Consider the following 22,500-nt stretch of genomic DNA (forward strand, 5'->3'; position numbering starts at 1 on the left):
AATAAAGTATCCATCTATCTATCTCTGACCACGCTAGCACTGATCACAAACAACTGGTGTCATCAGAAACATCACAACCTGAGTTATCAGAAAGATCACAACCTGAGTTATCAGAAACAATCACAACCTGAGTTATCAGAAACTGGAAGTCAATTGTGTAGATAGACTTGTTGCCTGTACAGTATGTCTGTAGATATAAGAGATATTGTAAATGAGTGTGTTTATGTATATATATTTGTATGGAACCACTTGTGTATGTATGCATTTCCGTATGCATGCATATATGTATGTACTGCGTGTGCTTGCGTATACATACAAGAATGTAAGATTGTACTTGCACATCTATGCATTTTCGTACCGATAGATATCTGGCTGTGTATATATGTATATGTATGTATGTTTGTGTGTGGGTGTGTGCGTGTGTGATTATGTTCACATGCATTCATATATGGGGGAATGCATATAGAAATGTAACACCTGATGAGATCTAATGTACTGCTTCAACCATCAAAATACTTGTTATTTTTTAAGAATTGTTATTTTCTGACCTTAAATTATAACTGATGTATATGTGATTCCCCGAGCAAGGAAAACTCAATAAAAAAAAAGAAACATCACAACCTGAGTTATCAGAACAATCACAACCTGAGTTATCAGAAACATCACAACCTGAGTTATCAGAACAATCACAACCTGAGTTATCAGAAACATCAGAACCTGAGTTATCAGAAACAGAAACATCACAACCTGAGTTATCAGAACAATAACAACCTGAGTTATCAGAAACAGAAACATCACAACCTGAGTTATCAGAACAATCACAACCTGAGTTATCAGAAACATCAGAACCTGAGTTATCAGAAACATCAGAACCTGAGTTATCAGAAACAGAAACATCACAACCGGAGTTCAGATCTGAAATATCACAGCTGCAGTTATCTGAAAATGTCACAGCTTCTTATTCACGTTGATTTAGATGCTCCTTTGCTAACACCATGTGCACTTATAAAGCAACTGTGAATTTATAGTTTGAGATTTCACTTCTCCTGGAGACCGTGTAAGGACTGCGTGAAGTAACTTTGACTTTTGTAACCTGAGTTGTTGTTCTTGTTGTTGTTGTTGTTGTGGTCTCAGTTCAAGCGCTACGTGGCTAAGATGCGGAGCAAGAACGTGGGCTACAAGAAGAAGAAGCAGGAGCTGGACAGCCTGAAGGGCGAGTACGGCGTTCTGCAGAGAACCGAGGAGATCCTCAAACAGAGACATGACGCCGGCCTACAGCAGCTGGTAAGAGAGAACGCACACACACACACACACACACACACACACACACACACACAGACCTAGTGCGCCATCGACCAGAGAACCGAGGAGATCCTCAAACAGAGACATGACGCTGGCCTACAGCAGCTGGTAAGAGAGAACACACACACACACACACACACACACACACACACATACACACAGGCCTAGTGCGCCATTGACCAGAGAACCAAGGAGATCATCAAACAGAGACACAACATCTTACTACAGCAGCTGGTACACACACACTTTTTTGGACTTCACTGAAAATGGGGACTACCCTCAATGAACCCTCCAAGAATAAATGTAGATTGAATGAATGAAAAAAATTCATTTTAGTAATTCCTTGCGGTATATCTCATGTACTTTTAACATGTAATAGACTCTTTGTCTAGGTCACACACACACACACACACACACCCACTCCGCTCCACCCAGATCCGCTCTACCGGTGTTCCTCTTCCTGCTCCCCTATCCATCCAGCCCCTCCGCCCCTTAGGGGACCAATCCCGTGCCCCCGAGCCCCCCCTCTACTGTATGTGTGTTCGGGATACGCTGAAGTGACATCAACTTCCTGGAAATGACTTCACACTGTTGAGCCCTCCCCACCTGTTAGATCCACTGACGCAGAACCCCTGAGCTTTACAGACACACACACACACACAGACACACACACACACTTACAGAAAGACACACACGCACTCACAGACACACACACACACACACACACACCTGGCCTCTGTCCCTCTGACGCAGGCCCCTGAGCTATTAGGGCTATTTGTGTGACTGCATCTGCTCTGGTGCTGTGTTTTAGGAGTGGGAATTTACACACACACACAGACACACACACACACACACACACTCCACCTTTCCATGCAGACTTGTCAGTGTCAGGGGGGCTCCCTTGTCTGGCCCCAGCTGTCTCCCAGGTAACGTCCCCCATGGTCACCCACCTCCCCTTATCAAGGCAGGGGTAAAGATGATCACTAGGTGCTCACCCTTTATGCAATGGCCTACAGGTAAATTAGTTATTTTGGGGGAAAATAACTAATAGCAATTTTTTTTACAGATGTTGCAGTTTTATTTGCTAAATAATTTCTGAAAGTCGAACCTCAGTTCTACTTGGAACTTTACGACAAACAACAAGCGAGAGCGCGGGAACTGGGCTCGGTTCTCTCTGAAACTCTGAATCTGGAACTGAATCCAGGCTAAAATTGTCTCTGAGCGAAATAGGAAATCACATGCAACTGTTTGTATTGTGGATATGCAGTTCCATCTCCCTCTCCGAGTCAAAACTTTATAACCCTGCAGTGGGAGCTGGTACCCATCACAGAGTTGGTGCCTCAGCTGAGTGAATGAGTGAATGGGGTGGTGTGTGTGTGTGTGTGTGTGTGTGTGTGTGTGTGTGTGTGTGTGTGTGTGTGTGTGTGTGTTGATGTGGAGCTCTTCAGATGCCATGTAGTTGCTGAAGTAGCACCCAGCCTCATAGAGAGAGAGAGGACTGATTATGGCTGAGGAAAAGCAGATGTCCCCCAGGAGTACATCAGGGAACACTTACACATATACACTATTTTACACACACACACACACATACACACACACACTCATAATCACACATAAAAACATGCAAACACGCATTTTTGGCATCTCCTCCAGAGTAACTCCTAACTGAGTTAGCATGTGACCTCTCCTCGTCAATCCAGTGAATATGAACGACTCTGAAGGGTCTCTAATCAAGACAAGCACTAATTCAGCTTACCAACCTCCAAACACTTGTTTCTTCCCCAAGTGTGTGTGTGTTTGTGTGTGAAAGAGAGGTGTGTGTTTATGTGTAAGAGATGTGTGTGCGTGTGTGTGTGTGTGTGAAAGATAGGTGTGTGTTTATGTGAAAGATAGGTGTGTGTACTCCACGCTCCACAGCATATTTAAAATGCATGGAGGAGCTCATAAGGGTCAGTTCAGGACTCCTCCCTGCACAGTGGGAAAAGCTTCACACTCACCGAGAGATTACTGTGTGTGTGTGTGTGTGTGTGTGTGTTTGATGCTATCAGCGGCCGTGACAGCACACTGGCCTCTCCTCTCCTCACCAGGAGCGCAGCAATAGTATTACTACTACTACTTCTACTACTACTACTACTACTACTACTACCACTACTACTACTACTACTACCACTACTACACTACCACTACTACTACCACTACTACCGCACTACTACTACTACCCACTACTACTACTACTGCTACTACTACTGCTACTATTACTACTATTATTATTACTACTACTACTATTACTACTACCACTACTACTACTATTACTCACCTACACAATTTAGTCACACACACACACACATACATATGCACATACACTGAAATGCGCACACACACACACACACATATATGCACATGCACTGAAATATTCACAGATACACACACACACACACACACACACACACACACACACACACACACACACACACACACACACACACACACACACAAAGACACATACGCAGATACTCACATATCGGAACGTTCCCTATTTCTGCCCTTTTACTTGTATGTGTCACTTAATATTCATTTCTATACAAACCAAGAAGGCGGTAGTTCCTAAAGAAACACAAGCACCCACACCATGGTGTATCTAAATTAGCTATGTGTCAAAATGACATTTTACCGTGACTCAGTGGAAACCCAGTAAACAGCTGTAAACAGTGTTGTAAGGCTTGTTTACAAATCTGTGGAATTTTGATTTTCGCGGCGAGAATTCTCTGGCTAACGGTGATGTGCGTGTGAGTGGGCAGAAATAAGGCACCCACCAGCCCAGCGCCAAACTCCGAGCGGTGGAACAAAATCAGTTTTTGAAGTCAGTAAATGCTCCCGTTAGAACCAAACCAGATTTTGTTCAAATCTACACACCTATGGCTGCTGAAAAATGTAATGTCCATTTATCAAATGTTATTTTTGAGTAATAAAAGCATTTTGAATTTTTGACGAAAGGAGGCGGTAGTTGGTTGCTTTTCACGATGCACTGAAGATATAGTGGCCCGTACCAGCAGTATAAGTGCCAACCTCTTTTTGTTGTCTCTCTACCCTGATTGTTCTCCTCTCTGGTGTGTGAGGTGTGTGATGATAATCTTGCATATGTGTGTGTGTGTGTGTGTGGTTTGATGCTATCAGCGGCCGTGACAGCACACTGGCCTCTCCTCTCCTCACCAGGAGCGCAGCAATAGTATTACTACTACTACTTCTACTACTACTACTACTACTACTACTACTACTACTACTACTACTACTACTACCACTACTACTACCACTACTACTACTACTACTACCACTACCACTACTACTACTACTACTGCTACTATTACTACTATTATTATTACTACTACTACTATTACTACTACCACTACTACTACTATTACTCACCTACACAATTTAGTCACACACACACACACACACACATACACACACACACACATACACACACACACACATATATGCACATGCACTGAAATATTCACAGATACACACACACACACACACACACACACACACACACACACACACACACACACACACACACACACACACACACACACAAAGACACATACGAGATACTGCCATATCGGTTCGCCTTATTTCTGCGTCTTTACTTGTATGTGTCACTTAATATTCATTTCTATACAAACCAAGACGGCGGATTCCTAAAGAAACACAAGCACCCACACCATAGGTGTATCTAAATTAGCTATGTGTCAAAAATGACATTTTACCGTGACTCAGTAAACAGTAAACAGCTGTAAACAGTGTTGTAAGGCTTGTTTACAAATCTGTGGAATTTTGATTTTGCGACGAGAATTCTCTGGCTAACCGGTGATGTGCCGTGTGAGTGGGCAGAAATAAGGCACCCACCAGCCCAGCACCAAACTCCGAGAACGGTGAACAAAATCGGATTTTGAAGTCAATAAATGCTCCCGTTAAGAACCAAACCAGATTTTGTTCAAATCTACACACCTATGGCTACTGAAAAATGTAATGTCCATTTATCAAATGTTATTTTGAAGTATTAAAAACATTTTCGAATTTTCGAACGAAAGGGGCGGTAGTTGGTGCTTTTACGATACACTGAAAGTATAGTGGCCCGTACCAGCAGTATAAGTGCCAACCTCTTTTGTTGTCTCTCTACCCTGATTGTTCTCCTCTCTGGCGTGTGTGAGTGTGTGTGTGTGCGTGTATGTGTGTGTGTTTGTGTGTGTGTGTGTGTGTGTGTGCGTGTGTATGTGTGTGAGTGCAGCAGTCTGTGGAGGCCCAGAAGGGGATCTCGGGCTACAGCAACACCCAGGAGGAGCTGGAGAGGGTCTCGGCCATCAAGAGCGAGCTGGACGAAATGAAGGGACGCACCCTGGACGACATGTCTGAAATGGTCAGCATCAAGCACTAATATTTTTTCGCCCGGTTTCCCTGTACACAGATTAAGCCTAATCCGAGACTGAATACTTTTTTTTTTTTAGCGGAGATCTTCATCAAAGGTCTCTTTTAGTCTGGGCCTGGGCTTAATCCAAGTGCAACATTACACTGTGTTTAGTAGTTTAGTCTGGGCCTGGATTAACCAAGTGTAACATTACACTGTGTTTAGTAGTTTAGTCTGGGCCTGGATTAACCAAGTGTAACATTACACTGTGTTTAGTAGTCTAGTCTGGGCCTGGATTAACCAAGTGCAACATTACACTGTGTTTAGTAGTCTAGTCTGGGCCTGGATTAACCAAGTGCAACATTACACTGTGTTTAGTAGTCTAGTCTGGGCCTGGATTAACCAAGTGCAACATTACACTGTGTTTAGTAGTCTAGTCTGGGCCTGGTCTTAATCCAAGTGCAAGATTACACTGTGTTTAGTAGTCTAGTCTGGGCCTGGATTAACCAAGTGCAACATTACACTGTGTTTAGTTTTTTAGTGTGCCTGTAATTTGCCTTAACCTTCAACTTGTAAACTGGCCTAAAACATTTAGGCTGTTGGTGAGTGAGGAGCTTTGAATTTGGTTGTATCTTGTGGCTATCTCTCTATCGGCCCTCTTCTATCTCTCCATCCTCCTCTTCTATCTCTATCCCCCTCTTCTATCCCTTTATCGTCCCTCTTCTATCCCTCTATCCCTCTATCTGCCCTCTTCTATCTCTATATCCCCCTCTTCTATCTCTCTGTCTTCTATCCCTCTATCGGCCCTCTTCTATCTCTCCATCCCTCTTCTATCCCTTTATTGTCCCTCTTCCTATCCCTCTATCCCTCTCTTCTATCTCTCCATCCTCCTCTTCTATCTCTATCCCCCTCTTCTATCCCTTTATTGTCCCTCTTCTATCTCTCCATCCTCCTCTTCTATCTCTATCCCCCTCTTCTATCCCTTTATCGTCCCTCTTCTATCCCTCTATCCCCCTCTTCTATCCCTCTATCTGCCCTCTTCTATCTCTCTATCCCCCTCTTCTATCTCTCTGTCTTCTATCCCTCTATCGGCCCTCTTCTATCTCTATCCCCCTCTTCTATCCCTTTATTGTCCCTCTTCTATCCCTCTATCCCCCTCTTCTATCCTTCTATCCCCCTCTTCTATCTATCCATCCTCCTCTTCTATCTCTATCCCCCTCTTCTATCCCTTTATTGCCCCTCTTCTATCTCTCCATCCTCCTCTTCTATCTCTATCCCCCTCTTCTATCTCTCTATCCCCCTCTTCTATCCTTCTATCTGCCCTCTTCTTGACCGACTCTGTGCTGAGATGTGTGTAAATAGAGGGTGTGATTGGCTTGTAAGGACCAGGGCTTCACCCAATAGAGAAACAGCATTCAGGTTTTACACAACACCTCCCATTAGCCAAGACACACAAGCAGAACCAGTTACAGCCCATCAGACCCGTATCCATTGTCCATTCAGACAGACTAGAACCTCTCTGTGGTGCCATCAGACCTGTATCCAGTGCCCAGCGTGCCGGTCCATTCAGGACAGGGCAGAATCTGTCTGTGGTCCCATCAGACCGGTATCCAGTGCCCAGCGTGCCGGTCCGTCAGGACAGGGCAGAATCTGTCTGTGGTGCCTCTGTAGTGTCCAGCTGGCACCACTCTCCGCTGGGCGGGCACGGGGGTGAGGGCACTCCTTTGGGCATTCCTGGGCACATTCCTGAAGGGCAGATGTTGGTAGCACTGCCCAGGCCTGGCGTTGCCTCAGGAGACCCGTGTGTGTGTGTGTGTGTGTGTGTTGTTGTGTGTGTGTGTGTGTGGTGTGTGTGGTGTGTTGTGTGTTGTGTGTGTGTGTGTGTCTCCTGTCTCCTGTGGTCATGACAGCTCTAGAACAGGGTTTGTGTGTGTGATGCAGGCGCGCATTAGCAAAACCAGCCTCGCCCACTGGGCACAGAGATGAGGCAGGTGTGTGCCAGACATGCCTCCTGTGTGTGTGTGTGTGTTGCAGGTGAAGAAGCTGAACTCTGTGATCGTGGAGAAGAAGTCGGCCCTGGCTCCCCTCATTAAGGAGCTGAGACCCTTGCGGCAGCAGTGCCAGGTCAGTCCATGATGCCACCGGGTACACACTCTCATCACACACACACACACACACACTCTCATCACACACCTCTCATCCCACACACACACTCTCATCACACACACACTCTCATCACACACACACTCTCATCCCACACACACTCTCATCACACACACACTCTCATCCACACACTCTCATCACACACACACTCTCATCACACACACACACACTCTCATCACACACACACACACTCTCATCACACACACACACGCTCCATCGTCGCGCGCGCGCGTAAACACGCGCATCCTCGCGCGCACACACACGCATCCTGCGCGGCACACTCTCGTCGCGGCAACTCTCGTCACACACACTCTCATCACACACACTCTCATCACACACACACACTCTCATCCCACACAACTCTCGTCGCGCGATAATAGTCATCACACACACGCGCTCGTCGCGCAATAAGTCTCATCCACACACACACACTCTCATCCACCTCTCATCGCGCGGCCTCTCATCACACACACTCTCTCATCCCACACACTCTCTCATCACACACACACTCTCATCCCACACACACTCTCATCACACACACTCTCTCATCCCACACACTCTCTCATCACACACACTCTCTCATCACACACACTCTCATCACATACACACACTCTCATCACACACACACACTCATCCCACACACTCTCTCATCACACACACTCTCTCATCACACACACTCTCATCCCACATACACACTCTCATCACACACACACTCTCATCACACACACACTCTCATCACACACACACTCTCATCACACACACACTCTCATCCTCACACACACTCTCATCCCACACACACATCTCTCATCCCACACACTCTCATCCACACACTCTCTCATCCCACACACTCTCTCATCCCACACACTCTCTCATCACACACACTCTCTCATCACATCGCACACACACTCTCATCACACACACACACACACACACAAGGGGTCGACCAATTATCGGCCTGGCCGATTATTAGGGCCGATATTTAGCATTTTTATAATGAATTGGTATCGGTCATTTTTTTTTCCGCACGATAAGCCCGATGTTGAAATGGATAAAGAATGGCAGCTTCTTTGTCTGTAAAGCGTCTCTCTCCTAGATTTGCTGCTCTGTGGTCAAGAGCATTGTCCATCCCACTACACCGTCTGATTTGTTTAGTTGCTTACACAGATGCAGCCAATCAGGATCGAAGACTGAACACAGATAAAGTTTGGGATTCTCACTGAGGCAGACTGGGCTTCAGCTGTAGCCCTCTGACTAATTTTGAGAAGGTAAGGAAGGTAGCCTACATTGCTGAAGTTGCAGTGAATCTGAATCATCTACACTGAAGTTACAAAAAACTACCACTTTGGGCCAGCTATTGTCTCTTTGATCTGGATCAATAAGTAAAGCACCCACTTCCTTCATTTAGTGAATTCCGATTGATGCATGTTACTGATGCTGTTTACTAGTTATCCCACAAACTTCGGGTGCTGCGGCGGGGAGTTCTCTGCCTCCGCCTCGTTAGTTAATTGTGAATAGCGGGACACCTCGGCGGATATGGTACAGACAAGTCCTAAATTATCGATAGCGAAGCGTCAAGAGTCTAATTGCTCCTTTTTGAAGCGGACTGTCAGAAAGACTACATGCACCCAGGGCCAGCCGTAATTTAATCCGACCTGAACAAAATCGGCGTCCTGAGCTAGCTATTAACGCGTGCCTTTTTAGGCTCTCAAAGTGTAGCCCTAGCCTACACATGGACACAAATTGCCTGCTTAAATAGCCTAAGAACTATTTTAAAAAAACTGTTTTGTTAAACTATTCAACCCGTAACACTTGCCATCGTGCATGCACCTCTTCCTCTCCCTCCCTCTCTCGTGCACTCAAACACAAGATGGCAAAGCATCCTCTTTGTGACAGGTCCCTTAACAAGCACATAGCCCATTGTGCAGGCCTACTCTATGAAAATAATTGCTATCACTCAGCTGTTGGATTAACATGATACACAGGATTTACACTTGCAAAGTGATGCAAGTTGATAGACAATTATTATTATCAAAGAAGAAAGAAAAGTTTGCATAACTAAATGATTTTGAATTAATTTTTTTTTGCATATAGCCTTTACTATCTACCCCCCTTTTTGACAACTGACATATTGGTTTTACATATCGGTTATCGGCCTCCTGTTTTGGTAATAATTGATATCGGTATCGGCCCTGAAAAAACCATATCGGTCGATCCCTAACACACACACTCTCATCACACCCACTCTCATCACACACACACTCTCACTCTCATCACACACACTCTCATCACACACACACACACTCTCATCACACACACACTCTCATCACACCCACTCTCATCACACACACACTCTGATGCCACAGGGCCCAGCGCTGCAGCGGACACACTCTGATATACTCTCATCACACACACACTCTCATCACACACACACTCATCCAATGTGTACATTTCTTTGATAACAAGGATTTTACATTCCACATATTGAAAGCATGAAGATAAGCATGATCTGTGTGCTTGTCGTCGCGTCGTCGCGTCGTCGTCGTTATTATTGTAAACAATGCTTGGCGCGTAATGTGTTTCTGGTAATACAGGAATTGACTCAGGAGTACGAGGAGAAGAAAGGCCAGTATGACACCTGTGCTGCCGGTCTGGAGAGCAACAGGTCCAAACTAGAACAGGTGCTTCACACACACACACACACTCCCACACACACACACACACACACACAACCACTCCTCTTGTTAAGATTAAAATACACGCATACTCCCACACAGTCTTTCCACAGTACTCTCCATTACATACACACATACACACACACACACACACACACACACGCAGCACAAGCAGAATGGCCGGGCAGCAGCCAGACCAGAGGAGTTGGACTGCTGAAGTGAAGTGTTGACAGGTCATGCTGGGCCTGTCCAAACTGCGGATCCCAAGATGGAAACATTAACTCATAGGCCACTGTCCCGAGGATGCAAGATGTTGATTAATTCATTAATTACAAGCTTGTTACTATGGAAACGTTATTTCCTTCACACACTGTCCACTTAATCAACAGACTCAGTGTTCTGATGAAGGGGTTGATAAAGAAGCCAATAGATGGAAGAATGTGATTTCATGCTCCGTTTGAGTGTTTTGAGTATTTACATCATTTTATTTTCATATATGTTGTGTGTGTGTGTGTGTAATGATATTAGTAATCATTATTATTCGAGCTTTCTGAGAGGAGGTGGACCAGGAGGAGAACCGATACTTCTACATCAACTGCATGAAGGAGGTGAATACCTGACTAAACCTGTGTACACCCGTCTACACCTTAATCACTGACACATCAGACGCTTACCTGTCCATACTGGCACCTGCATACTTACACCTGTCTACACCTTAATCACTGACACATCAGACGCTTACCTGTCCATACTGGCACCTGCATACCTACACCTGTCTATACCTACCAACACCTTTACCTGCATACACCTGCCCACTACACCTGTCTATACCTACCAACACCTTTACCTGCATACACCTGCAGCTGCCCACTACACCTGTCTATACCTACCAACACCTTTACCTTCATACACCTGCAACTGCCCACCTGTCTATACCTACCAACACCTTTACCTGCATACACCTGCAACTGCCTACTACACCTGTCTATACCTGCCCTAACCTTTTCTCTCTTTTTCTCTCATTCTTTCTGTCTGTCTCTCTCTCTCTCATTCTCTCTCTTTCTCTCTCAAATTCAAATGAGCTTTATTGGCATGACAATAATATTGTGTTGCCAAAGCTTACATATTTGGTATAATAATGCAGATAAAAACTCTCTCGTTCTTTCTCAGATAATTGAGGTGCAGTTGCAGAGAGCTGCTGATGAGATGAAGGCATATGTCTCCTCCGATCCTCAGGAGAGAAGGAAGACTCTCAGGTACACACACACACACACACACACACACACACACACACACACACACACACACAGGCCCAAACAGGCCCTTACATTTGCATGTTCACTCTTTTTTTTCCCCCTCTCTCTCTCTCACACACACCTACAATAAGACAAAAAGATACTCACTATAAACACAAATATCCAGAAACTCCTGTTACTTAACACATCATCCAATCCAGAAACTTCTTTTACCACACACACACACACACACACACTTTGGCTTACACAGACTGGCTGTCAGTCTGACCCCATGCTCGTTAAGAGTTCACCCAGAAGGCACTCTGCTGCTTTGTTCTAGCATGCAGCTGCCTGTCCTGTTTTCCCTGCCCTGAGTTTTGAGTTTCATTTGGCTGCGCTTCACGAGTGTTATACGTCCCTCCATGCCCATGTCTCTGTGTGTGTGTGTGTGTGTGTGTGTGTGTGTTGACCTCTCTGTGATCTGATGTGCTGTTTTTAGGGACCAGTACATGAAGCACATAACGGAACAGGAGTCCTTGGGCAAGGTAAGCTGGCGCCAATCTCTGGGTTTCCCTGTGCATCCCTCTTAAGCACAGGGTGTTTACTAGCTCTCTTCCAAAACCCCCACACACACACACACACACCATAACCACACACACACACACACACACACACACCATACACCACACACACACACACACACACACACACACTGACTGAGACACACCTACCCAAGGGACTGGTTTGATCTGTGTGTGGTAAGGGCTTGTTCTCTACAGCATTCCTGCTAAACCATTTGAGTCGTCAGTGTAACAGAGACCCACTGCTCCATGCCATGGTGTTGGTGTGTGGGGGGTAACACAAGGGACTCTTGGAGCAGACCCAATCCCCTCGTCCGGAGGAACACTAGCGGGATCCAGTTCCTTCTGGATCAGAGCCCTCAGCACCACTTGCTACTGATAGAACCATTTCAGCCCGACGTGTCACCCCCGTTTCTGCCCTTACTCACCCCTATATGTCACCCCCGTTTCTGCCCTTATCCACCCCTATATGTCACCCCCGTTTCTGCCCTTATCCACCCCTATATGTCACCCCCGTTTCTGCCCTTATCCACCCCTATATGTCACCCCTGTTTCTGCTCTTACTCACCCCTATATGTCACCCCCGTTTCTGCTCTTATACTCACCCCTATATGTCACCCCTGTTTCTGCTCTTACTCACCCCTATATGTCACCCCCGTTTCTGCCCTTATACTCACCCCTATATGTCACCCCTGTTTCTCCCCTTATACTCACCCCTATATGTCACCCCTGTTTCTCCCCTATACTCACCCCTATATGTCACCCCCACGTTTCCCTCCTTATATACTCACCCCTATATGTCACCCCTGTTTCTCCCCTTATACTCACCCCTATATGTCACCCCTGTTTCTGCTCTTACTCACCCCTATATGTCACCCCCGTGCCTCCTGGAGATAGTTGTAGTCATTCCCCACTAGCAAAGTACCGGTACTTTAAATCCAGTGGGCAGTTTAGAAGACATGATAGCTATGCTGAAGGAGATTAACAGACTGAAGAGTCTTGTTGCGTTCTGAAGTTGACTGTCGCTTGTCTTGCCAGTGATGGCTGTTGCTGTAGATGCCATTAGATGATCTATCATGGCTGTCCCTACAGACTAATTAACGTCCTCTGCCCTGCTTTACAAGAAAAGGACGAACCTGTGGGGAATTGGATGTACAGTACACTAAACATTGCTTCTTCTCCCCTCGCCCTCCCATTGGCAACTCCCACATCAAACACGCCTTCAACACCTAATGCTTAATCTGGTTGGCCTCCTTAATGCTGAACCTGTAGCCTCCTAATTCTGTCACATGTCTGACCCTTTAACCTCGTCATATAAAGCACTCAAAGTGATCGCATCCTCCTTCCTCTTAGTCGTTAGCTTTTCATAAGCGCTGGTGAAGTGGTGAAGGGGGGGGGTAATGAATTGTGGCTGTGGTGGAGCTCTTTTTCCTGTAATATGAAGGCCCTGTGATATAAAGCTTTCATACTGTGAGAACCTTAGTGGTATAAGAACTCTTCTCAGTCGCCGTAATTTGACATTTTCATATCGGTATTGGTCTGTGGTTTACAGTATGTGTTTAATCAGCTGCAGTACTTCAGGTAGCTGAAGTGATCCATGACTGACAGAAACTGCTTAGAGCTGCACCTGTGAACATTTGCAAATGTAATCTCGCGTTTGTTTGCCAAATGTCCGTGGGTATTTAAAGTGTGACTCTGCAGTTTTCTTCTGACAGATGTCCGTGGGTATTTAAAGTATTTTTTTCTTCTGACAGATGGTTTGACTGACTTGTTACTTACCGGTAACTGTCCTTAACTTTCCTCTCTCTCTCCTCTCCTCTTCCTCTCTCTCTCCTCTTCCCCTCTCCTCTTCCTCCCTCTCTCCTCTTCCTCTCTCTCCCCTCTCCTCTTCCTCTCTCTCTCCTCTCCTCTTTCTCTCTCTCCCCTCTCCTCTTCCTCTCTCTCTCTCCTCTCCTCTTCCTCCCTCTCCCCTCTCCTCTTCCTCACTCCTCTCTCTTCCTCTCTTTCTCTCCTCTTTCCCCCTCTCTCTCCTCCTTCCTCCGTTCTATTTCATTTCCTTTCCCTCTCTTCTCCCCCTCTTTCTCCCACTCCCTCTCCCTCTCTCCATCTCTCCTCCCTCTCTCTCCCACTCCCTCTCCCTCTCTCCATCTCTCCTCCATCTCTCTCCTCTCCTGTAGAAACTGCGTGAGCAGCAGAAGGTGGTGCGTGAGAGCCACGGCCCCAACATGAAGCAGGTGAAGATGTGGAAGGACCTGGAGCAGCTGCTGGAGTGCAAACGCCACTGCTTCCTGCGCGCGCAGAGCCAGGCCTCCATCGGACAGGTCATCCAGGAGGGAGGAGAGGACCGCCTGGTGCTCTGAGCACACACACACACACACCCCACGCCAGCCCAGCACTGTGCCCCCAGGTGGAGTTGTTGATGGCTGCTGTCCGTCGCCTGCCACAGTTAACATGGCCATGGTTTATTTATCAGTTGTAATCCACTCCATCCACTTTTGATTCTGTTCTATGAAAGCATTTATCAGTTTCCCGTCTCGTCGTTGTGTTATACAAAGGCCCTCCTGGTGAAATGGTGTTTTGCACACGTGAATGAAGGAGGGTATTGGGGGGGGGGGGTGAGGGAGAGAGAGAAAATGGGGGAGGGAGCGGTTTTATCTGTGCTTTGGAGAGTCCTTCCGGTGCGGATACGGCCGAGGTGCCGCGTGACGCTCAGACGGGGAGAGGCCGTCTCTGGAGGTGTCGGCCGGATAAGTGGGTTAACCCTTCGCCGGACGCTCACCTCCGGCCGCGTCCTCCGCCTACTCCGCTCTCTCACACACACACACACACACACACACACACACACACACACAGAGCTGCTCGGCAGGCTATTTTAGGAAACAACAGTGATGACCTTGGGAAGAGGAGCTGTCCAATTTTGGAATTTGGCGGGACTCTGAGTTTGGGGGAGAGGGCCTGGAGATGACCACTGCCCCCCCCTCTCTCTCTCTCTCTCTCTCTTTCTTTCTCCTACCTGAATTAAATACTACTTCCTGCTCTCGTTACTTCTGCCAGACAAACGCACATGAATATGTTGTATTTTGTATTTAAACAGTTATCAAATAAAGAGCTTACAAGTAATCCAGTGGCATGACTGCTTGCTCATTTCCAATCCAGTGCCAAAACTGTAGGCCTATTAATAATTGTCTGTTCTTTAATTCTTCTTTCATTTCCCTACACAGAAGCAGTAAAGTGGGCAGCCGTGGCCCACTGGTTAGCACTCCGGACTTGTAACCGGAGGGTTGCCGGTTCGAGCCCCGACCAGTGGGCCAGCTGAAGTGCCCTTGAGCAAAGGCACCTAACCCCTCCTGCTCCCGGCGCGCTGTTGATGCAGGCAGCTCACTTTCTGCGCCGGGATTAGTGTGAAACTTCACCTCACTGTATGTTCACTGTGTTATTGCTGTTTGTGTTTCACTAATTCACCGATTGGGTTAAATGCAGAGACCAAATTTCCCTCACGGGATCAAAAAAGTGTATATATACTTATACATACATACTTACTTATACTTAAAGGCTATCTCTCAAACAGAAGCTTATTCTAGTTCACTACTAATGCATTTTGTGTTAGGGCATTTTAAGGCATTTTAATTAAGTTTCATTCTTATTTCAAGCGCCTGAAACATCCGTTCATTAGGCTACTCATTTCCGTGTTCTCATGCATAATTGTGTGCTTCAACATAGAACCTACTCATGATAACAATACATTACTACTGCGTTTTCACTGTCGTGGTACACGTCACGGATTTATGCCCGCGATCTGCTGTTGAGACCGGAGATCTTTGACAAAAGCGAGGATCTTCAGCCATTTGTGAAGAGCCTAATTTTGGCAGCGCGGGTTTTCAGCATGCACTGATCGATGCTCCATGTAAACTTTAACTGCGCAACACGCCGCCGGGACACGAGCTACGCATTCCCCGCGTGCAAGCTTGGGTAAATTTAGGAGGCCTCCACCCCGGCAGCCTCGCCTCCACACTCTCGCTCTCTCTGTGATGCGTAACTCAATCTCCCGTTGACAGCCGCGGTTGGTGATTGGTGCGCCAGCTGGAGCGGCCGGTGAATTCTCTCGGAGGCAGCTCGCCTTCAACCCCGAGCTGTCTCAGGTTCTCGCCGCCCGGTAAGACGGGGTGTCGCACCAGGGGTCTTATTAAGGCGCGTTAACAGATGATATTGGCGTGTCTTGTTGAAGGGTCACGGAAGTGCTGCCCTCATTAATTCGCCGACTGGCAGCGTCTTAACCCGATGACCCGCCTCAAGCAGGTGTCTGTCTGGCCTAGTCTTCCTCCTTTCCCCTAGACTTACTGAGAGATGGCTTGATCGGCACCTGAGGCCAGTGGAAGTGCAGGCAGGCAGGCCTCCCCCGCATTGGTAGGCTTCAAGCCACAGCTATCCCACGCGTCAGATGTCCTTTGTAAGAGTACACCCGTATGATTTATGCGCTTATTTATTTACCAGACATGAAATTGGCTTGTGGAAGAAATTGAGTATTACTGTGAGCATCATACCTCTTTCAACATGTTATATCAGTTTCCCAGGGCCCTCATTGCACTTGGGGGGTGCAGGACCGCTCCTCCCACCCTACAGATCTTGTGGGTTTTGTGTGGTTTCAAGAGATGGATAGCCTACTGTTGTAGTTATGTAAATGTTTTGTTCACATCGCCCCGGGGAAGACGCGCTTGCCTTTCTGGAAGCCTGTAGATGTCGCGCAGCCCACACACAGCAGGTTTAAGGTTGCCGATGTTATCTACCTTATCTCCGCGTCCTTACAGGATTGAAGGTAGCCCACTGCAGGTGCCAGCAGGGCCTCTACTCTGGCACAGAGAGAGAATTTGCGCGCTGAATCTGTAGTCTGAGCTCAAGGGAAATCTACAGGGGACCCATCACTGGCCAGCGATATGTAATGTGGCACCCAAGCAGTGTGTATACTTTTGAGATTAGGGCAACAGTGCCGCCCCAGCCCCATTAGGCATTTCCATCATGAAGGCTACGTTTGCATTTCGCAAAGGCAGTTGAAAGGTAGGCCCCTAGCGTTTTCCAGAGGCTCATTAGAAAACAGTAATTTACGAAATCACAATTTAGCCTAAGAGACCATCTTATAATAATAATAATAATAACAATAGTTTAATGCACTTTCACAGATGTGTTCTGGTACTAAGTAGCAGCACACCTGTGTTATTAAGTTGCTGAAGTAGGCAATTAGCCTATAGAGAGAGTATATATACTATACTATACTATAAACTTGGATTTTCCATATTGCCATATGCAACAGAAAGGCAAAATACATGTATTGAAATCTAGCTGAACATTTCAGTTTCCTCTTGGCACTTGGTCAAGTATCAGAGTAAGACTAGAAACAGCACAGCCTGTCTCATAAGGGCTTGCCTGTGCAGGTGTCAAGTGCGCCAGGCGCCGGGGGATCTAGAGGAAGCCTATACAGACAAATGAACTGATCGCGGCTTTCCAAAAGGTCTGTGAGTGCAGGAAGGCAAAGATGTTTCCGGACAGCTGCCCAATAAGCTTTGTCCCGTTCTGGATGGCCATCCAATAAGCGCAGTCCATACGCAGTTCTGGACAGGAGAGGCGGTAGTGAGGCGCATTCGATAAAACAAGAATAAACGGCGCTTTAAGTTACCACTGGCCGGTAGCTGCACCACGGAGAGGCAGACCGTCACCTTCCAGCCGCGCAATAGGCTTGGATAGTGTGAATGTAATGTTCTGAGCAGGGGCGATTGGTATCACATCCCGCTCCCACTTGTTTGGGACTTAAGAAGAAACCGCAGTGGTGACTTGCCTGTCGCAGTATTTTGCCTTTTTGCATTTGGTCGGGAAAATACCTGGAGGAAAAGAGGGTTTTTACCATCTTGGGTAGCGAGTCTCAACCTACCAAGTTTTGCTCTCCATATGTGCTCAGCCTTACCTCATCGCACGTCTTCTGAATATAGATGCAGATCTTACGTTTAGCATTTTCCTGCGTCTGTTGAAAAGGGGGTTTGTTGACACTTGGGGATCTTTTTTTTTTAAACAAAGTTGAAGTGTCCGTAGAGGGCGATCATTAATCATGGATTGCGCTCACATAAAGAGTGTTGAGGAAGTTTATAGCTATTTTAACGTCAACGAGAGCACCGGACTTGCCTTAGACCAGGTGAAACGACAGAGGGAGAAGTATGGACCGAATGGTAGGTGTTTCGCAACGTTCGCTTGTCTACTTGCTGATATGCATTGCATGCGCGGTCTGTCACAGGCCGGAGCGATGTGTTGGTTAACAGTTGTGCACCAGCCAAATACAGTAACCGGCGTCTGAAAGGCTGACGTCATCATATACATTCTCATGTCTTCTCCTGGGTTTGTGGCTAAGAAGCACGTTTTTGTCTTAAAATGATAACACTGTGACGGTGACGCTCGAAGGTAGCTGCTGTCCAGGAATAGTAGCCTATTCTTAGGGGCCGTGTGGGCTGCTGTGGGATTCTCCCTGGTCATGAAGCTCGGAATAGCCGGGGACCGTTATGGTTAAACGTCTGGACTTTAAGTTGTTAAAATCTCTTATTTAACTGGACATGTAAAATAGTCTTTCTGACGCTGTAAGCTGCTGTCTGCTCATTTCGACAGTCAAGGTGACCTTTCTGTTCAAATCGTGTCGATTTGCCACACCGTCACCCTCTAAAGTGTCAAACCATAATTATAAGAACGATACATTGTTGCAATGTAGCTGTTACATTTTGATTGATGACGCATCGTACATAAGATAATATGTTACAAACTGTACGACTGGTAATTTATGCTGACGTTTTTTTATGATGTCTTGTTTGTGTTTAAATAAGTCCTGAAATAATGTCTCGGTTTTTTTTCTTGTATCTGTGTTGATGTCTGTTGACTGACTCGCCTGCAGAACTGCCCGCCGAGGAAGGTATACAGATTTGCCCTCTCTAATACAAATACACATCTTAATTTCTGTTCGGAAAAAAGTCTAAGGTTTGTTCATTTGTCTCACAGGAAAATCCATATGGGAGCTTATCATTGAACAGTTTGAAGACTTGCTGGTGCGAATTCTTCTTCTGGCAGCCTGCATTTCATTTGTAAGTTTACTAAATGAATTAAATTATGACTTCTCATTTTTTAACAGATTAAATGCAGTAGGCCTACAAATAGTGCAGTTGTGTGGGTGATGAACGACCACAGATACATTTATTTAGCTTTTAATCCTTGTGAGATTCTCAAACAAGTGTAAGTGCCTGCTAAATGACTTGAGGGTGTTTGAGAATGGACATATATTTCAGGCATCTCTGAAGTTGTTTGGCATAAGTTCCTAAACGCCTTGGCCCCATGTCCCCAAGTCAACGAGGTCGCTAATAGGCATGCTTCCCACCCTAAGTGGCCTGCCTGGCACGGGCCGCAGGGAAATTGTGGACAGGCCGTAAGCATCTTGTGTCTTTACACGTCGTCTGGGGTTACACACCCAGAGCAAGGGGGCAAACAGCTGAGAAAGCTAGACTCCTTAGGAATGATGAACGCAGCAGTCGCTGGGATTGGGTGGCTGTCACTATCTGCCAAACAAGACGTTAATGTGAAGTCTGGCAGCCTGGCAGGCTCAAGGGCTGAAGGCTTGGTTTCAGAGGCCGCCCGTGTTAATTGCCAGCGTAAGCTAAAAATTAGAGCGGCTTTAAGTGTGTGTGTGTGTGTGTGTGAGAGTGTGTGCTTTTTTCTTCTCCTACTTGATTAATGTAGTCAGATTGCTACACAAAGGATACAGCGGTGAGCGGTGCAGAGATGAGGAAATGAACACACATTAGATAACAGACCGCAGTGAGTGTCCTAAGGAGGGCATACAGCACAGGGCTTTTGGGTGGAGACTGGGTGATGGGTTGGGATTGGGGGGGTGAGACCAGGTGGAGACTGGGTGATGGGTTGGGATTGGGGGGTGAGAGCTTTTGGGTGGAGACTGGGTGATGGGTTGGGGTTGGGACGGGTGGTGTGGAGGGTGGGGGCTCCGGGGTTGGAGACTGGGCTCCGGGGTTGGTGAGGTTGGGCCCGAGAGAGGTATGCCATGCCCAGCTGGCTGATACGGAGGTGTTGGTGTCTGTTGTTTGACAGCTTGCGCGCAGGGGCCCAGAGGTGAGGGCATGTCTCCTGGCCAAATTAGGTCTGCCTGGGACCCTAAGTGGGAGGATACCAGTTAAAGCAGGCACCAGTACCCCCCTCCCTCCCCCCCAGGCCTTCACTGTGTCACGGTCCCCCACCAGGCATCACAACGTGTTCCGCTCACGTTTTTGTCCTCTGTGGTTCTCGCCGGAACACGCTGCGATAGCTCGCCTTGTCTGGATGCCTTTGCTGTTGGGCAGCAGTAACCTTAACCCCCCAAGCTTTCAGTGGGAGAAAGACGGCATGTTCACGGCTAAAACAGACTCCGAATCGAAACATGGCTCCGAGCAACAGCTCTGTCTTGTTTTGTTCTCCCAGTTTATCTGAGCAGTTTTGAGTTTTTTTCTGTGTTCTGTGTGTGTGTGTGTTAGCAGCACGCTGCTTATGTAACAGCGCGAGGTCATGTTCAAGAGCGACCGGCGCTCAACAGAGGCCCGTCCCGGAGAGTGTTCTGGCTTTTATTTCTGTCGAGGAGAGGACGGCAGTGGAGTCCAACTCCTCTGCCAGACGCGCTAACTCACCGGTTATTTCTGTCGAGGAGAGGACAGCAGTGAAGTCCAACTCCTCTGCCAGACGCGCTAACTCACCGGTTCTGCACAGAGAAATGTGTGCAGCCCTCTGAGGAGGATCTGCTGTGGAACACGAAGTAACACAGTCATGCTCAGCAGCTCGCACAGTCTCCGGTGGAAAGGCTCGTTCACACCAGGAACAATAATTATAAAGATAACTACAACTATAACGATGAAAACGTCCATACTGACCAACGATAAGGAAAGTTCCTTTGATGGATTCTGATAGGCTATCAGCTTTTTATCGACCTCAAAATAGCTCTGAAAGTGATCACCAACGATATCGTTCTTCCTGTTGAAATCATTTCTCAGTGGACGTTATAGAGCGATATTTTTTGCCTTTGTAGTTATCATTCCTGGTGTGAACGACCCTTATGTCTTGAGTGGATTAGTGGGGCAAGTAGTTTGCAGGGAAGTGTACCTTAGGATGTGTGTGAGTGGGGGGGGGGGGGTATGGGGATCCTTAGCAGTCTCTCATGTTCACAGCCTTTCTAACAAACCACAGCCAATGAAACAATGTTGTATGAAGAGTGTTTCTCATGAGAACCCATCAGTGTCTCATCACACTGTCCATAATGATGACCATGTGAATTTAAGGCTCTTCCTGTCTTGTGAAGTAAATGGCTCTTCCTATCTGTGAATTAAAGGCTCTTCCTATCTGTGAATTAAAGGCATTTCCTATCGTGTGAATTAAAGGCATTTCCTGTTGTGTGAATTAAATGCTCTTCCTATCAATGCTCTTCCTGTTCTGTGAATTAAATGCTCTTCTGTCATGTGAATTCAAGGCTCTTCCTGTCGTGTGAATGAAAGGCTCTTCCTGTCGTGTGAATTAAAGGCTCTTCCTGTCGTCCACTGGTGCACTGTAGGTTCTGGCCTGGTTTGAGGAAGGCGAGGAGACCATCACAGCCTTCGTGGAGCCATTTGTGATCTTACTCATTCTCATTGCCAATGCCATCGTCGGCGTGTGGCAGGTAAGGCAGCCTGTTTTATTTACAATTAGTTAATAGTTATAGCGGTATGGTTTACCTCTGCTGTACAGTGTAGTAAACAAAACAATGAGATATGGTGACATAGTGTGGGGAAGTGTAAACAAGTCTATCTTTTGCAACACATTGTCTTTTCATGTGTCACTTTTATGGTGTGTGTGTGTGTGTGTGTGTGTGTGTGTGTACATGCTTAATGGGCTTCAATCTCTCCCAGATGAAGCCTCTGCTCTGCTCTGACGTGCATGTTTAGGATGGTTAGCTGTAAGGGAGACTGATTCTGTAACTGTTCTCCTCTCCTTGTGTTTAATGATGAATACCAAACACTACCTCCCCAAACAGAAACAAGCTCTGCATGGAACTGGGTCATTCACTACATTTTTTTGCAAAGTTTGGTTTCATAGCAACACTTCCC

The 22,500-nt window shown here is 46.7% G+C and overlaps 3 protein-coding genes across 4 annotated transcripts in view; all 3 read left to right on the plus strand.

Moving 5' to 3' along the window:
- The window catches only part of LOC125295013 (intraflagellar transport protein 81 homolog), a 36,639-nt gene extending 25,857 nt beyond the window's left edge, over window positions 1-10,782 (plus strand). Inside the window, exons 11-14 of the mRNA XM_048244129.1 lie at window positions 1,135-1,284; window positions 5,594-5,722; window positions 7,745-7,834; window positions 10,465-10,782. Coding sequence (XP_048100086.1) covers window positions 1,135-1,284; window positions 5,594-5,722; window positions 7,745-7,834; window positions 10,465-10,767 — 672 coding nt within the window. The 3' untranslated portion in view covers window positions 10,768-10,782. The remainder of the gene's footprint in view (window positions 1-1,134; window positions 1,285-5,593; window positions 5,723-7,744; window positions 7,835-10,464) is intronic.
- A 305-nt stretch (window positions 10,783-11,087) lies between these two features.
- LOC125295014 (intraflagellar transport protein 81 homolog) lies at window positions 11,088-14,766 on the plus strand. The gene is made up of 4 exons (XM_048244130.1): window positions 11,088-11,153; window positions 11,716-11,801; window positions 12,280-12,325; window positions 14,539-14,766. The coding sequence occupies exons 1-4, from the start codon at window positions 11,145-11,147 to the stop codon at window positions 14,719-14,721; spliced, it is 324 nt and encodes a 107-aa protein (XP_048100087.1). The 5' UTR covers window positions 11,088-11,144; the 3' UTR covers window positions 14,722-14,766.
- Window positions 14,767-18,018: 3,252 nt separating this feature from the next.
- atp2a2a (ATPase sarcoplasmic/endoplasmic reticulum Ca2+ transporting 2a) overlaps window positions 18,019-22,500 on the plus strand; it is a 38,715-nt gene continuing 34,233 nt past the window's right edge. The window contains exons 1-4 of one of the 2 annotated variants that reach the window (XM_048242906.1): window positions 18,019-18,573; window positions 19,284-19,301; window positions 19,388-19,470; window positions 21,969-22,073. In XM_048242906.1, coding sequence (XP_048098863.1) covers window positions 18,456-18,573; window positions 19,284-19,301; window positions 19,388-19,470; window positions 21,969-22,073 — 324 coding nt within the window. In that variant the 5' untranslated portion in view covers window positions 18,019-18,455. The remainder of the gene's footprint in view (window positions 18,574-19,283; window positions 19,302-19,387; window positions 19,471-21,968; window positions 22,074-22,500) is intronic. The other variant, XM_048242905.1, reaches the window with a different exon arrangement.

This window comes from Alosa alosa, chromosome 5 (assembly GCF_017589495.1).
Source record: "Alosa alosa isolate M-15738 ecotype Scorff River chromosome 5, AALO_Geno_1.1, whole genome shotgun sequence".
NCBI lineage: Eukaryota > Metazoa > Chordata > Actinopteri > Clupeiformes > Clupeidae > Alosa > Alosa alosa.